Here is a 15,134-nt window from a genome sequence, read left to right as displayed (position 1 = left end):
AGAGTTACGTACACTAGGACATTTATTTGGGTATCGATACGGAGCGTTCTAAAACAGAATGACGCATTTTAAATATCGCTCAATCAGGTGAATTTGATCGTGGGAAGCCAAAATCGTGATCGTGATTAAAATTTGATTAATCATGCAGCCCTACTGTGCGAATTGAAGAGGACTATAACTCGCCGCTTCAAAAGCAAAAAAAAAAAAAAGAACTTTCTTATATAATGCAGGTTAGATTGCTATCTAACTGGACAACATTCACACTCAGAGTGAACACTCAGGGTGAATTGACTTTGTCAACGACGCAAGTATCATTCCTAGTTTGCACTCGACGCTAAGCGGACTTTTACCTCCACAGACGCACGTCTGTAAATTAGGGAATGACTTTGCGCTCCCGGGGGCGGTTCAGCGAAAAAAAGAGGCGTGTTCAGGCTCAAACATTCCCTGGTGCTATTTTGCAGTTTCTGAAAAAACAATTCCGCCACTGACAAGGAAAAACGTAGTCTAAAGTCAATGGCTCTATTCAGATGCTATTTTAAGGGCGCAAGCTTGGCCCATGCGCACTGCTGGCAAGGCTAGGGTCTTCTTTCTGCAAAGCTACGTTACGTTGTTTTGATTTATGGCATGTTACATTTCTTCAATGATAATAAAAAAAAAATCATGAGAAATTTCTATGTATGTGAACTTGATTTGTAACAATTGTGGCAATTTCCTCCCACGCCTGTTTAACCAAAGCTAATTTGGGTGGGTCTCTTCTCCCATCTCCACCAGAATTCGGTTTATTCGCCATGTAGCCTATGTTACACAAACACATAATTTACTGGAAGGTGCAAACAATAAACATATATGGATCTTAAATTAAGTAAAAAAATACAATAGTTAAACTAATTCTAAGAACTAAACCATTTAAAAATATAACAATTAATTAATTAATAATAAAAATAAAATGTATATAAAAATAAGAATTTGAATGAGCAGCATGAGCGGGCAATTTAGCGCAATGATAAAACTGCTCTGCCTTTCTCATACGATGTCACTTCTTTATCTTTTACGGCCCTGACGAGAATGTTGGTTTCCTCGGCTGTGATCCGCTCCTTGCGTGCACTTGGCAAATCCGCTGTTATAATATCAATCCGCCATGTAACAAGCGCGCCTGCTCTTAAAGGAAATGAGATGACACTCTGATTTGTTTACTGCACGTTACGCCCAAACCACACCCATTAGTAATGTAGCCACTTCAGACCAACCCATTTTAGATTTGCACCGGGCGCAAAGTCATTTATCCCGCCTGCAAAATAGCAACCGTGCCGGACTCCTGCCCACAAAGTTACTTGCGTTTCAGATCGTAAAAATAGGGCCCTTAATGTATCCAAACTATAGACCATCACGTTACACATATCATAACAGAACAAACACAACAACAAAACTCCAAACAATGCTTATCTAACTAAGATTAAACCTTTAACTCTGTAGCTTTTCAGCTTGCTGCAACTATCTAATCAACTTTCCTTCATCCTACTCTGGAGTCTTAACATTTATTCATTTAGCAGACACTTTTATCAAAAGCGACTTCCAAGAGAGAGCTTTACTAAAAGTGCATTGCTCAATGATCATAAACAACAAGATAGCCTCATAAAGGCTTTTGCAGGCTTTTGTAGTCTTTGATATTGACTGGTGCATGCTGGGATTGCATGACGTCAACTACCCGAGCTCAGTTTACAATTCAAGGTTCAAGTGAAGTTGTGTTTTAACAGAACATTTTGGTTAAAATGTTATTAATATTTGTTTAAAAAAAACAACGAAATGTTAGTGTATTTTTAAGTAACATTTGGCTGTAATTCTTATGTAAAATGTGTAGTTTTACTTTTTGGCATTTTAGTAAGTCTACAGTAAGAAACAGAAACACCTGCCTGTGGTCACATGAAGAGCACAGTCTGACATGACAGACAGACAGACAGACATACTGTTTGTCTGACAGACAGACCAGCGGACAGGAAGAAGGCAAGCTGACAGGGTGGAGGACAGGTAGATAGGCCAGCACACAGTTAGACAGGCAACTAACAAACCACTATCTCTGGACCTGTAAACCCGAGTTCGGCCCTGCTGAAGTCAGGGCTGTAAGGAGACTGCTGCCATAGTGACAAGAAGCACTGGATTGTGACAATGATGTATAACCTCTGATAGTTTTCATTAAGCAGCCAACTCTGCTGTAAAGTCCATAAAACCTAACCAACCACCTATCGCCTACACTAAGTTTTGCAGCATACATATTACTTTACTGAAGCTCACTGTTGTATGTTTTATAAACTCACTGTAACCGAGCCTATAATCTCTATAAGGGTCACCTACACTAACCTAGTGTGCAATTACTAGCACGAAAAATCTTAGTTCCCTCTGATATAGGCTGGTATTCTATACACACTAATTTCCCTCAAGACTTGTCTCCATACATAAATAAATGTATGGGTTTTAAATATGCACAGAATTGCCCTGGAATGTAGAAATCAATTGATTATATTTACTTAAAAAACTGTATTCTCATGTGTCTCCTCTGTCTACGTATCTTTAGGTGTACGATGGAGAGGACAGCACATCCCGTCTCCTTGGTAACTTCACCAGGAACGAGATGTCCAATGTGGTCATCAATAGTACTTCCAATCACCTGTTGCTCGAGTTCAACAGCAATGGCACAGGAACTAATAAGGGCTTCAGACTCTCCTACACCAGTGAGTTAGCACTCTCCGTGTGTTGCTAGTATCTTTATCATTGCAATGAGAAAACATTCTTCAAAACAAATATATTTGATTTATACCAGTGGGTTATGTGTTAAGAGCATCATTACTGAGCTCCTCCCCATTACTGTGTGTTTGTGTGTTTACATCTGTGTGCACATCAGAGTATGTGTTCCAGCATCACCCTCCACTTTATATAACCTAATCTCAATATCCAGAGGTATGAAATCAATAAAGGTAGAGGGAGTTGTGGTAAGGGCAGTAGTTGTAACCTTGGATTGTAGCTGTGCCAGAACAGGCCTAGGGCTAATAAGATATATGTATACCTAATTCATCACCAGCAACAACATGAGGTTACAGTTTTTCCACAACTGTTAAAATACCTTTCTTGAAACAGTCACCCCTTTTCTCAAAACTGTAAACACAACACCAAATCTTCAAACTAAATTTCTGAAACCTCCGACTCTTCTGGCAAAATCAAACACTCGCCCCTAAACCATGTAACCTGTGATCAAACAATGCTGTCAGATCATAAAGACAGCAAATCAATATATAAACACTATGGAGCAATCATTAGACACAACACAAAAAATGGAGAACTTGGTATGTAGTTACATGTAAAGACAAATTTGTTTATGTATACACAGTAAATGCATTTACGTAGCAATAAAGAAAATGGATTTCGGATTTTGAAACACTGGATTTTGGTGTTTCAACACCCATTGACACTTTCCTGATGTATAACTATGTTAAGGCCGAATCCCAATACTCTGTCTTACCCTTCACCTACCCCTTAGTTTTGCGTGTTCACGTGAGAGTAAGTGGTGTCCCAATACTCTTTTTGATCGAGAGGTTGGGTTAAGACGAAGGGGTATACACCCCTTAAAACCAAGTGTTTTCGGGAGCTTAGTTGAAACCAGGGGGTATGTGAATACTGTGCAACCTGCAACAATAGGGCCGAATCCCAATACTCTGTCTTACCCTTCACCTACCCCTTAGTTTTGCGTGTTCACGTGAGAGTAAGTGGTGTCCCAATACTCTTTTTGATCGAGAGGTAGGGTTAAGACGAAGGGGTATACACCCCTTAAAACCAAGTGTTTTCGGGAGCTTAGTTGAAACCAGGGGGTATGTGAATACTGTGCAACCTGCAACAATGGCAGCCAGAGAGTCCCATAAATGTAATATTTTAGGCTTAAATAATTTATTAAAAAATTGCGACAGTCTTGTTTTGTGCTTTACACAGTCCTGTACATATGTATTTGCAACCATGTTCTTACAGTTATTCTTGATTGCTAAAACACATTTCTTGAAACAGTCACCCATTTTCTCAAAACTGTAAACACATAACTTAATCTTCAAGCACTATTTACAAAACCTCTGAATCCTCTTGCAAAATGAAACTTTTGCCTCAAAACTGTTTTACTTGTGCTCAAAATCAAACACTGCGCTCAAATCATAAACAAAGTGATCAAAATGATAAACACTATCAAGCAGTCAGTAAACATTACACCAAAAAATAGAAAACACATTGTTCAAAACATATAGTTCTCAGGAAGAAGTACATTTTTAATCTCAAAACAAATATAATATGTATCCGTCATTGTCTTTTGATGAACGAAAACATGTTCTGTCATCGTAGCTCAAAATGTATCAGACATTACTATTCTTTCTCCTCCTTGTATACAGTACTGTACTCTGCATCTAGCTACTCACAACTCACTCTTGTTCTTTGTTGATATAAACCTGCAACCAGTCAAAATCTATTGAGCAGTCAGTAGCCTACTGTTACTGTAACCAGTGGAAAGCACTATGTTCAGGGCCATACAATTTGTTCATTGTACAGTATACAGCCTACAATCTGTGCCGCTGCTCCCAACGCGCTCTACGCACTGTGCGTAGGGCACCAAGTCCTGAGGGGGCACCAAAACATTGCCAACTGAAAAACGATCATACTTATAATAATTATAATGCCGATATTATTTCAGTATAGAAATGTTACGCACCTTTTAGGTGTGTATATCACAAAACAGGCTCGCCGTGGGTGCCCTTTCCTATCTCAGTGGCCTGACGAACTTTGGCAGTAGGCTAGGTCAATTTTTCGAAAATGGCCTCAAAAAGACAACAGGAGTCCGGGGCAGAAAAAAGAAAGAGAAAGAAATTGCGAGATGCCCGTGCATCATTTTCAGGTAAGTCCATGTTCAATCATTGTTAAATACGTGAAATGTGCTGATAGTTTAATGGATAGCCTATGCATACACTTCCAACTAGTTTGCTAATGTTAGCACACAATATGTTAGGTGCAAGCTAAATTGAGATTTTACTGTTAAACATTATCTATGCATTTTACAAGTAACTGACGCCAGCTAGCTGTTACTTTACATTCTATGATGCTTTTATATTCGATTTATCAAATAGTTATGAGTAATAAAGGTGGAGAGCTCCTTGGCTGCATGTTTTCAGTTTAAAATGTTTATAATTTGGAAAACCAGGCAAAGAAACGTAAGGGTGGGACTGAAAAATGTTTAGACAAAAAGACATCACCTTCACTAGACAAGGTTTTACCAATTCAAAAACGGCTATGTTTATTTTACATAATGCATGGACAAGTGAAACGTCAGTTTCAAACGTCAAGTGAAATGTACTTCTACAAATGACAAGTGACTCAAAAAGTTAATATCAAACCCTGCAATCCAGTGTCCAGAGATATATAATCACACTCCAAGTGTATATACCCGGGAGTAGTTCGTCTTTTGCCACCGCGCAAATGGGCCCCCCCATATTGGGGGGGCCCATTCACTGGACCTTTTTAGGGGCCCAGCAATTTCTATGGGCGGCACTGGTTGAACCAATTGAAAAACGGCTGTTTATTTTATATGAAGCTCAAAAAACTATTTTGTGCTCAAATAAAGGCCAAAACATTTCGCTTGCGTGTGTTGCACGCTTGCATTAAGTCAGGAACTCCGTAACTAGCATCACATCAAACCCAGAATGTGGATGCATTGGCAGGGCAGCTGTGGTGGCATATACGGGGGCCGGTTCTGGTGGGCCGGTCTGGATCAAAGTCCAGGGCTTATTTTTATTCCCAGTCCGTCCCTGCCAAGCCCTGATGATCAACCACCCTCAACCAGCTGTTTAAGGACAGATACACAGGAGAGAACCACCACATCTGAATAGGTGTTACATTGTGATGCTGCTGTTGTGTTAGGCTATGATATTGAGTTATATGTTTGGTAATAAAATTTAAACTGGCAAAAACTCAGGTTTTTTCCTTTATGAATTCCTTTAATTCATAAAATAATTATGCTTAGGGCACCAAAATGGCTAGCAGTGGCACTGCCTACAATGCACTGTACTACAGGATGCAATACTAAAAGGGCCACAAATCAAAGGAGTAAACATGTGATCAATATGCTTCTTCTTGTCTTTGGGCTGGGTCAGGCCAGAGCACTTCGTTGACCTCACAAGCAATATTTTCCCACCTTCAACAACCTGTTTGCTCTCTGAACTGGCTTATATTGGTTGTGTCACATCATTTGAAACAAGTGAAATCAATTTTGGGTGGTTGTGTTTCGTCAATGACATGTGTTCTGTATTTGTATTTGATTGTTGCCATTTGTGTTTACCAGTGGATGACATGTGCATTAGAGGGCAGAATGTGTTTTGAGAATGAGAATGTGTTTAGAGTTTTGCTGAAAAGTCTTAGTGAGATCTGCAAATTGTGGTCTACATCGTGAAATGGTTTAAGGTATTGACAACAGACTACATAATTGGCTACATGAGTTCAGGCAACTGAGAACTTGTTCAGCCAGGTTTTAGTGTTTTTGCAATTGAGAAAAACTGTAATTGAAACGTTTAAAAAAATTGCTAGTTTGATACGCTAACGTTACATTGCTGATTTGCACAACAGTCCCGCATTTCTCTGATTAGCCTTGAATGGACTCCATGCATGTCTACAGTTTTAACTTAACTCCATAAGCAACAAATTTAGTTTGATATCAGTGCAAGGAGCCAGGTGGCTGAGCGGTTAGGGAATTGCACCAGTAATCCAAAGGTTGCTGGTTTGTGCTAAGTGACGTGTCCTTGGGCAAGGTACTTCACCCTTCTTGCCTTGGGGTAATGTCCCTGTACTTACTGTTAGTCGCTCTGGATAAGAGCATCTGCTAAACGACAAAATGTAAAAGTAAATGCATACTTGCTTTGGAGATATACGTATCGATATACGTAACTGTAACCAAGTGGGTGGTGTCTCATTTCATAGGGCTATGTAGCCCTTACCCCTCAGTTTCAGGGACAAGGGCTAGTGGTAAACTAAGGGGTAGGGGTAAGATGTTGGGGTAAGACAGAGAATTGGGATTTGGCCTTTGCCTGTATTCTGCACCTCTCTTTTGTCACCCGTCTTTGGAGGAGCGGATCCCTCACTTAATTGCTCCTCCCAAGATTCCTTAAATTTTTTCTTCTCTGGAAGTTTTTCCTTGTCTTCCTTGAGGTTGGCTGAGGGGCAGTTCTATGGGTGTATGTGAAGCCCTCTGTGACATTGCTTGTAAAAAACCCTCTGGTGTGCTGAATCCAGCCTTGAAAACCTATGTCACCACAGGCCAGGGCTCTCATTTATAAAACTGTGCGTAGGATTCTTACTAAAAGTGTACGTACGCCCAAAAGCCTAAAATGGCGTACGCACACGAAAATTCAGATTTATAAAACCGTGCGTACCCACACCTGTACGCAATGTTCCCTTTATAAATCACAGATTACCCACAGGTGTGCGTACGTGAATCAGCATTGTACCCCGCCCTGAACACGCCCATTTTTAACCATAAATAGTCAATGCAAAGCACCTCATGAATGCTAATCTAGTATCTCATCATGACCCTGGCGCACGATTGTTCTTTACGGTGAATCATAGCGCATGACAACTTCTCAGACACTGTTAGCCTATTGGTGGAGCCCGAAAACTCCGAAAATGTGGTGGCCAGTAGATCACCAATTTAAAAAAAACTGTGAGTGGCGTCAACTGTGGCAGTGATACTGCGAGTCGAGATACCATTTGAAAACAAAAGTGTTTTGTTATGAACAGTAATCTATTAAAGTCTGGACTGATAACGAGGACGTAGAGTGTAGCGATTGCACGGGAGCTTGACCACTGTATTTCCAGTTTTTGACATATGAGGATATTTGCACAGTATTAAATAAATATATTTAGTTATACACTGTGTTCTGCAGTCATCTAAAGGTAGGATATGTGATGTTATCCTGTATTCCATGCAGTCAGGGAATCTCCCCCTCCTGAACTCCCGTAGTGGACAATCTGATGGTGAGGAAGCGCTGAATTTTTATTTTAAATTTGAGTTGGATTGTACAAGGTGTTTATGGAACAAGAATCACTCAGTACAAGCGCAAATAACATTGCTGGATGTAATCTTCATGATTATCATGAAATTGAATGAAAAAAACGTGTGTGAGGAAAACAAAATATATAAATATTACGAGTAATGTTCTTCCCACATTCCATTTCTGCAGTCTGACTACAGTACGGTCATCTGCGTCGCCAATTCCAACTGTTTTCAAAATGTGCGTAGGCCTACGGGAGGGTCAGAGTTTGCATGGAGGACCGCACATTCTCCCGTCAAGTTTGTTTTTTATAAATCACAACCTTTGCGTGGAAAGTGGCGTACGCACATTTTCAGCCCCGTACGCAAGCTTTATAAATGAGACCCCAGTTCTTTTTTTACCCTGGTATATGGGTTTCGATCATAGACCTTCCACCGCAACACAGAGAAAAACTTCAATTTGATTGATAAAAGGGCTGTATGGTGGAAAGCAAACAATTACAGTAGAAAATGCTGGTTGATGTTGAACTATTCTCGTATACGGACACAATGGTGAAAGCTGACATTGTCCCAAACCAACATTAGAAACAAGTGTGAACAATTTTGAGTCATTGTGTTTTACAGATGACAACTGTGTTGTAGTTGTGTTTACTGTTTGCCGCCTGTGCTTGTCATTTTGCAGCATAAGTGCATCACAGTGCAAATGTTTTTAGTGAATGCCGACTACATCAAGTCTCTCCTGCAGCCTTACACCCCCACCCGCCACCTACGGTCTTCTTCAGACAACCGCCTGGTGGTCCCACCGCTCAAGACCGCCCGATCCCAACACAAGCTCTTCTCCTGCCTGGCCCCCCAGTGGTGGAATCAACTACCCACCTCCATCAGAGACACAGACTGTCTCTCCACCTTCAAGAGAAGGCTCAGTACGCACTTGTTCCGGGAGTACAACGGTACTTAGGAATGGTTTGCTTAACCGCTGGTTTCCTCAAGGATCACAATGACTCTTGCTTAGACTGTTGCTCTTGTTTGTTAGTGGTAGCTGATTTAAACTGTTTTCTATTTTAGTTAATCCTATTTTCATTGCTTTCCTACAGGTACACTTGCACTTACAGTTTCATGTTGTTTAATTGTAACTTGTTTAACTACATGCTCTTATGGTTTCCTCCCTTTAGCACTTATTTTTGGGTTGTTCACAATGTGTACTTCTTGTTTTGGCTACCCGCAATGCTCTGGGGTTATCTTGTTGTTATTATCAGTGATCTATGCACTTTGTAAAGCTCTCTCTTGGAAGTCGCTTTGGATAAAAGCGTCTGCTAAATGAATAAATGTAAATGTTTAGAGTTTTGCCAAAAGTGTCTGAGAATGGGTCGTCAATTGGGTTTCTCTGCACAGATCTGCTTTTTACCATCCTCCACTTTACCGTAATGAAAACTGGACATATTCCCTATAAGACTAACTACTTTGACTAGATATAAGCTCTCTGCAGGTTATACCATAAAGTGAATATATAAATGCAAGTATGTAGTGTGTGTGTGCTTCCCTGGATTAGCATCTGCATGTGTATTTTCTAATAGTTGTACTTTTTCCATGCAGGTTTTGACCTGGTCAAGTGTGAGGAGCCAGGAACTCCCAGCTATGGCTACAAGATACAAGATGATGGACACTTTGCCAACACCTTTGTCCTTTACAGCTGTAATCCTGGCTACAGTCTCCATGGTAGCAGTACACTCACTTGCCTGAGTGGGGAGCGCAGGGTTTGGGACAAACCTCTACCATCTTGTTTAGGTCAGTGCACAATTTATTTTTTAAACATCCCTCTTTATAAAGGTTAGTAATAAACAAACAAAATATACAAACCTTGCATGACACTTGCTGAGTGCACAACATGAGACTGGTACATTGCATGTCCATGTCATCTTAAATTACTTCATTTCTGTTTAGTGTGTGGAATTCCTTCTCCATTTCTTAAAAAGCTATTTGATGTGGTAACACACCTCCAAATGGCTATGTACGCTAACAGGTTTGAACATAAATTCATGTAATGCCTACCCTGCAGCTTCTGCGTGTGTGTGTGTGTGTGTGTGTGAGAGAGGTGTGTGTGAGAGAGAGGTGTGTGTGTGTGAGAGAAAAAGAGAGAGGGAGAGGAGTGTATGAAAGAGAAAGATTTACAGAGAGAGGGACTGACACTTTTTCATAAAGCTTTATATAGAGAATTCTGTCTGTTCTCTCCCATCACTTTTGGTTTCTCCGTCATCTCTTTCCTTCCATCAGTCAGTAATTAGTCCAGCAGATAGGCAGTGTGGAGAATGGATGTATTTGCGCTGGGCTGTCATTTTAGTTCTTCTTTCATTGAGTGAAGCACCAAAGCAGGGAATCCTTTGCTCTTTAGTCTTCTACATCAGTGGTTTTCAAACTTTTTTTTCGACGACCCACATTTTCAAAATGACAAACCATCGCGACCCAAATGATATGAAAAGGTGTGTTTGCAAATGTACAATTTCCCTACCGTTATTATTTATTTGTTCAGGTTTTAACATAATAATTAGTTCTAAAGTATCTACGACACCACAGCTGCCTTGCTAATGCATGCACAGTCTGTGTTTGATGTGATGATAGTTCGGAAAAAAAGATAGGTAGGGGACTACTTCGACATTTAATGCGAGAAAAATGTTGGGCCTTTGTTTGAGCGCAAAATAGTTATTGAGTTTTATGTTAAATAAACACAGCCGTTTTTTCATTGGTAAAACCTTGTCTAGTGAAGGTGATGTCTTGTTGCCTCAATTTTTCAGCACCACCCTTACGTTTCTTAGCCTGGTTTTCCATCGTTATTCTTGTCCCGGTACTCCCGATGGCCAGTCCGCGACTGCGGGGCTGTGCCGCGGTGGTGGATTTTCAATTCATAGGATTTTCAATTCTCGTGCTGTCAGGGGGTGCTGCAATACCCTCAGCACCCCGAGTTCCCGCGGCCATGCATATGTATGTTTTTGTTTGAAGCTCATAATCCGATGTTTCTGGTTGGATTTGGACCTCTGTTGACTTGTCTGGCTCTGGCACACGCGTTCTTTTAGTACCTTTTCTGAAGCCAGGATAACATAACGACTTAACTCCGAAACTCAACATACTTTATACTTTTTATACTCCGTATTTATTCTGCGAACTACACGTGAGTGCGCTATCCTTCCAAACTTCTTCTTCTGCAGGTAGGCTACGTCCGATTACAGCACCTAGCACCAGCTGGTTGCGCAATCATTTTAATATAAAAGAAAATACCATATAAAAAGGGAAATAAACAGGAAACAAAGCACTATTCGAAAATGGTTGTTAAGTCATTTACAAAAACCTAAGACAAAATAATTATTAAAACATATTTGCCGACCCAATTTTCATCCCCCTCTACATACACTATAACCAAATCCATATGTTGCTTATGCAACAGAGTTCATTAGCTCGATGGTCTCTCCAGAATGATTTATGCTTAACGTGCTGAATGTACCTGTGTAATGGAGTTCAGTGTGCATGAAATGTGTGTGTGTGTGTGTAAGGGAGAGGCTGATGCAGGTAAACTTAGCCCAAGGAGCTGCATTTTAGTTTGATTTCTGTTTTCTGATACCATGTCTCTGATATGTCTGATGCCCTGACTGTTCACACAATCAGCTGTGCCAGAGATATTTGTGAAGATTGTGTGTGAAATTGTGACCATGTTGTGTGTTTCAAGCGGAGTGTGGAGGCCACATCACTGGCGCAGTGTCTGGGCGTGTCCTGTCACCTGGTTACCCTGTGCCCTATGACAACAACCTACACTGCACATGGACCATTGAGGCAGACACTGGAAAGACCATCAGGTAATAAGCCTTGGAATAGGAATGGCACTGGGACATCTGAAACATCAGATAACACTGAATGTCTAAACAACAAATGCTTCTATCCATCCAAATACTACTTTCACCCTCTACCCTCTCATTCTGCTAGAGGAGATGTTCCAGTAAATCAGGAAGTATCAAGCCCTGCAAGGCATGTCTGCTGTGACAGAGCAATTGTTCTGCTTGGCAGTTAAGAGATGAGCTGTGATTAAATAGCATCTCTGATTTCATCCCGAGGTCCTGATCGCTTCCTGTTGTTAAGATTTTCTCTGGTTGTTTTAGAACTCTCTAAGGACCACTTATGATAAACCAATTTGGTCCAACTAGCTGTTCTTTAGTCAGACCGTTTATCACTGCATGGCACTTCCTGGCATCTTCCTGGCATCATAGTGGACGAGGTGGGATGTGCAGGGTGATGCTGTTTCTACAATCCACTTGTGATGGTGGTGGAGGGGGTTCAAGTACAGTAGTATTATTTGTGTTCACAGCGACTGTTTGCTGAGATGTGACTACTTTGCGATGCTGCTAGTAAATACAGACTGTTCCTTGACTCTGACCACCGAAATTCTGAAGAACTATGCACTTCTGATCCTTGATCTTCTATTGTACTTTATATTAACTATTTGTACAACACTTTGGATGATGTTCAAGGATATAGGGCTCCAGTATTGAAGCTGAGCATGTACAGTAATGTAACTATATGGATCACTACTACAGAATTACTTTGGGTAATTGTTGTTGGATTTGTCTTTCGCTCATTTTCTTTCCTGAGAAATTCCCATTGACTAACTGACTCCCATCAGTTAGTCATTTTTGGCCAGCTAGCCAGGCGAGCCAATATACCAAGCTACTGTACATATTTTTTGCCCTAATAAATGGAGCAATACTTTACTAAACCATGTGAATACCAGTATAATACCTTATTTAGACTGTTACAGTAAAATTACAAAAGCATAAAATACAATTATGCAGATGGTTGACACATCCAGCATGGCACATCCAGCATCCAACATGTATACAACAACATGTACCGTATACAGATAGATGAGACACATCCAGCATCCAACATGTTTGCATGCTATGGTGAACCATGTTTTTCAGACAAAGGAAGGGGTGAGGTTTTAGCCATTGGACTATTAAAATCCTTTCTTGTTGGTAATTCATCAGCACATTATGCTGTAGTGTAGAACACCCATACTGTGAATAAATCTGGAGCACTAAAAGCACTAAAACTACATTTCATGAGGTACGCTTGGATTCGAGTAGTTTTATCAAACTTAAAGGGATCATTGATTGCAGAACCGATTTATCTTGTCACAGTTGAATAACGAAAGTTCAATCGGTAAAATGGACATACAGTGAACCTCAAAGTCCATTGACACCTCTTTACTATGCAAATCTCACAATAAAAAAATGTAGCTGTAAAACGGTAGGTTTTGAAAAAGCCACCGAACTGACGTCAGTGAGGTGGCTCCTCTTTTTTTGGCACTGGTCTGTACCTTGGTCACGCCCTAAAATTAGCTGTCTGCTGCTCTGTGTACTTTCACAGAATTACAAAGAAGAAAGTTTTTCTAGCATATTGAAAATGGACTATGGTGGTAAATGCAGTGTTCCAGGCTGTACAGGGAATGCTGACACTTTTCATAATCTTCCCAAGAAACCAGACACTCAAAGGGCATGGCTGATGTTTTTCTATGAGAAGATCCCTGTGTAGTTTAACACTCATTTGCTCGAACCATTTCCCCCAAGACAGTTTTGAATGAAAACATGGACAATTTAAAGAAGGATTTGCTAAGCAGCTGTTGCTGAAAATAGGTGCTGTTCCAACCGTATGCTCATCACTAACGCAAGCTGTAAGTATGATTTTGTCACTAACAGTTAGCCTATTAGCAATGCTAACGTCTCCTGTATCTAGCATAGGTAGGATGCTAAATATGTTTCTAAACACATCAACTTACTTAACAAATGACTCTAGCTAGGCTAGCTGTAGTCGGCATTAAAAGGGAAGCTTCCGAAAAAATAGCCAGAAAACGAATAGCAGTCTTGCCTATTGCTAATACCTGTCTTATCTATTTGAAAGAACTGGAGAAAGGCAGGTGCTAGATACAGGATACGTTAGCATTGCTATTAACTGTTATCGACAAAATTATACTACAGCTTGCGGTTGTGATGAACATAAGGTCGGAACACACCTCTTTTCAGCAACAGCTTCATAGAGGGTTTTCACGACGCGTCATCAGACCGGAAGTTGCCATATTGGAGGTACTCTGCATCACAACAAAGCACAGGCACTGAAGTATATACCGAGAGTCGTCAAGGAAAATGGTTAATTACTGCCATGTTTTAGGTTGTACCAATAGGACAGATCGAGAAAAACATTTGGAATATTATCGACTTCCAAAAGTTATTAAAAACCAGGGAGAGGAATGCCAGAGATTATCAAAGGAAAAGAGGCACTTGTGGTTGGCAATGCTCAACCAAGATCTATGAGGGAAAAAACCTGATTGAGAGTCACTTGGCTACACCTTGAGTATCGCAATGATATCATACAGTTAAGGTTAGGTTGGTTAAAGACGTTATTGCTTAACTTACTTTGGCCTTCACAACACAACGTATCAACGTCGTTGATAACTTGGTACTGCGTGTCCCTCACCCATCCACACACCATCTGGTTATAGGCCTCCAAACCTTTGTAGGATTTAAGGTCTCCACTCTGTATGGGCTCGGCGAGAAAACCAGGTAGTTGACTATATCGGGATATGCAACTGAAGGAAGAATCACCAGGTCGTCACGGATCCAAGAAGTGGGAGCTAACTCGTAGGGATCTGCACCGCCAATAAATCGTAATTTCTCAAAAAATCGCGCCTTTTCTTGTGGTCCAAGTCCTTCCTTAGATGACTTTGCATCTTGGACGCGTTTTGATGAGCTTTTCGGTTGTTTAGACACGGCGACATTCACTTAAAGTATCTAAAGCGCACAATACTCCATTCTACTCCGTTCAGTTATTTACACCGAGTGCCTCCACAATGGCCGCGCATCCGGGTTACTGCCCAGAACGTGACGTCAGTGAAAACCCTCTATAGCAAATCCTGCTTTACATTGTCCCATGTTTTCAAAACCGTCCTTGGTGAAATGGTGCGCGCAAATGTGTGGAGGGTTGAACTGCACAGGGATCTTCTACGCTACGGTATAGACAAACACCAGCCATGCCCGTC

General features: G+C 40.7%; 1 protein-coding gene across 1 annotated transcript in view; it reads left to right on the top strand.

Moving 5' to 3' along the window:
- Positions 1-15,134, top strand: part of csmd1b (CUB and Sushi multiple domains 1b) — a 390,765-nt gene that overhangs the window by 39,959 nt on the left and 335,672 nt on the right. Inside the window, exons 12-14 of the mRNA XM_084709424.1 lie at positions 2,570-2,726; positions 9,653-9,844; positions 11,775-11,901. Of these exons, the coding sequence (XP_084565550.1) occupies positions 2,570-2,726; positions 9,653-9,844; positions 11,775-11,901 (476 nt within the window). The remainder of the gene's footprint in view (positions 1-2,569; positions 2,727-9,652; positions 9,845-11,774; positions 11,902-15,134) is intronic.

The sequence above is a fragment of the Hypomesus nipponensis genome, chromosome 11 (genome assembly GCF_054491055.1).
Source record: "Hypomesus nipponensis isolate SF chromosome 11, ASM5449105v1, whole genome shotgun sequence".
NCBI classification, from domain to species: Eukaryota; Metazoa; Chordata; class Actinopteri; order Osmeriformes; family Osmeridae; genus Hypomesus; species Hypomesus nipponensis.
Note: the sequence above shows the minus strand (reverse complement) of the source record. Positions and strands in the feature narration are given on the sequence as shown.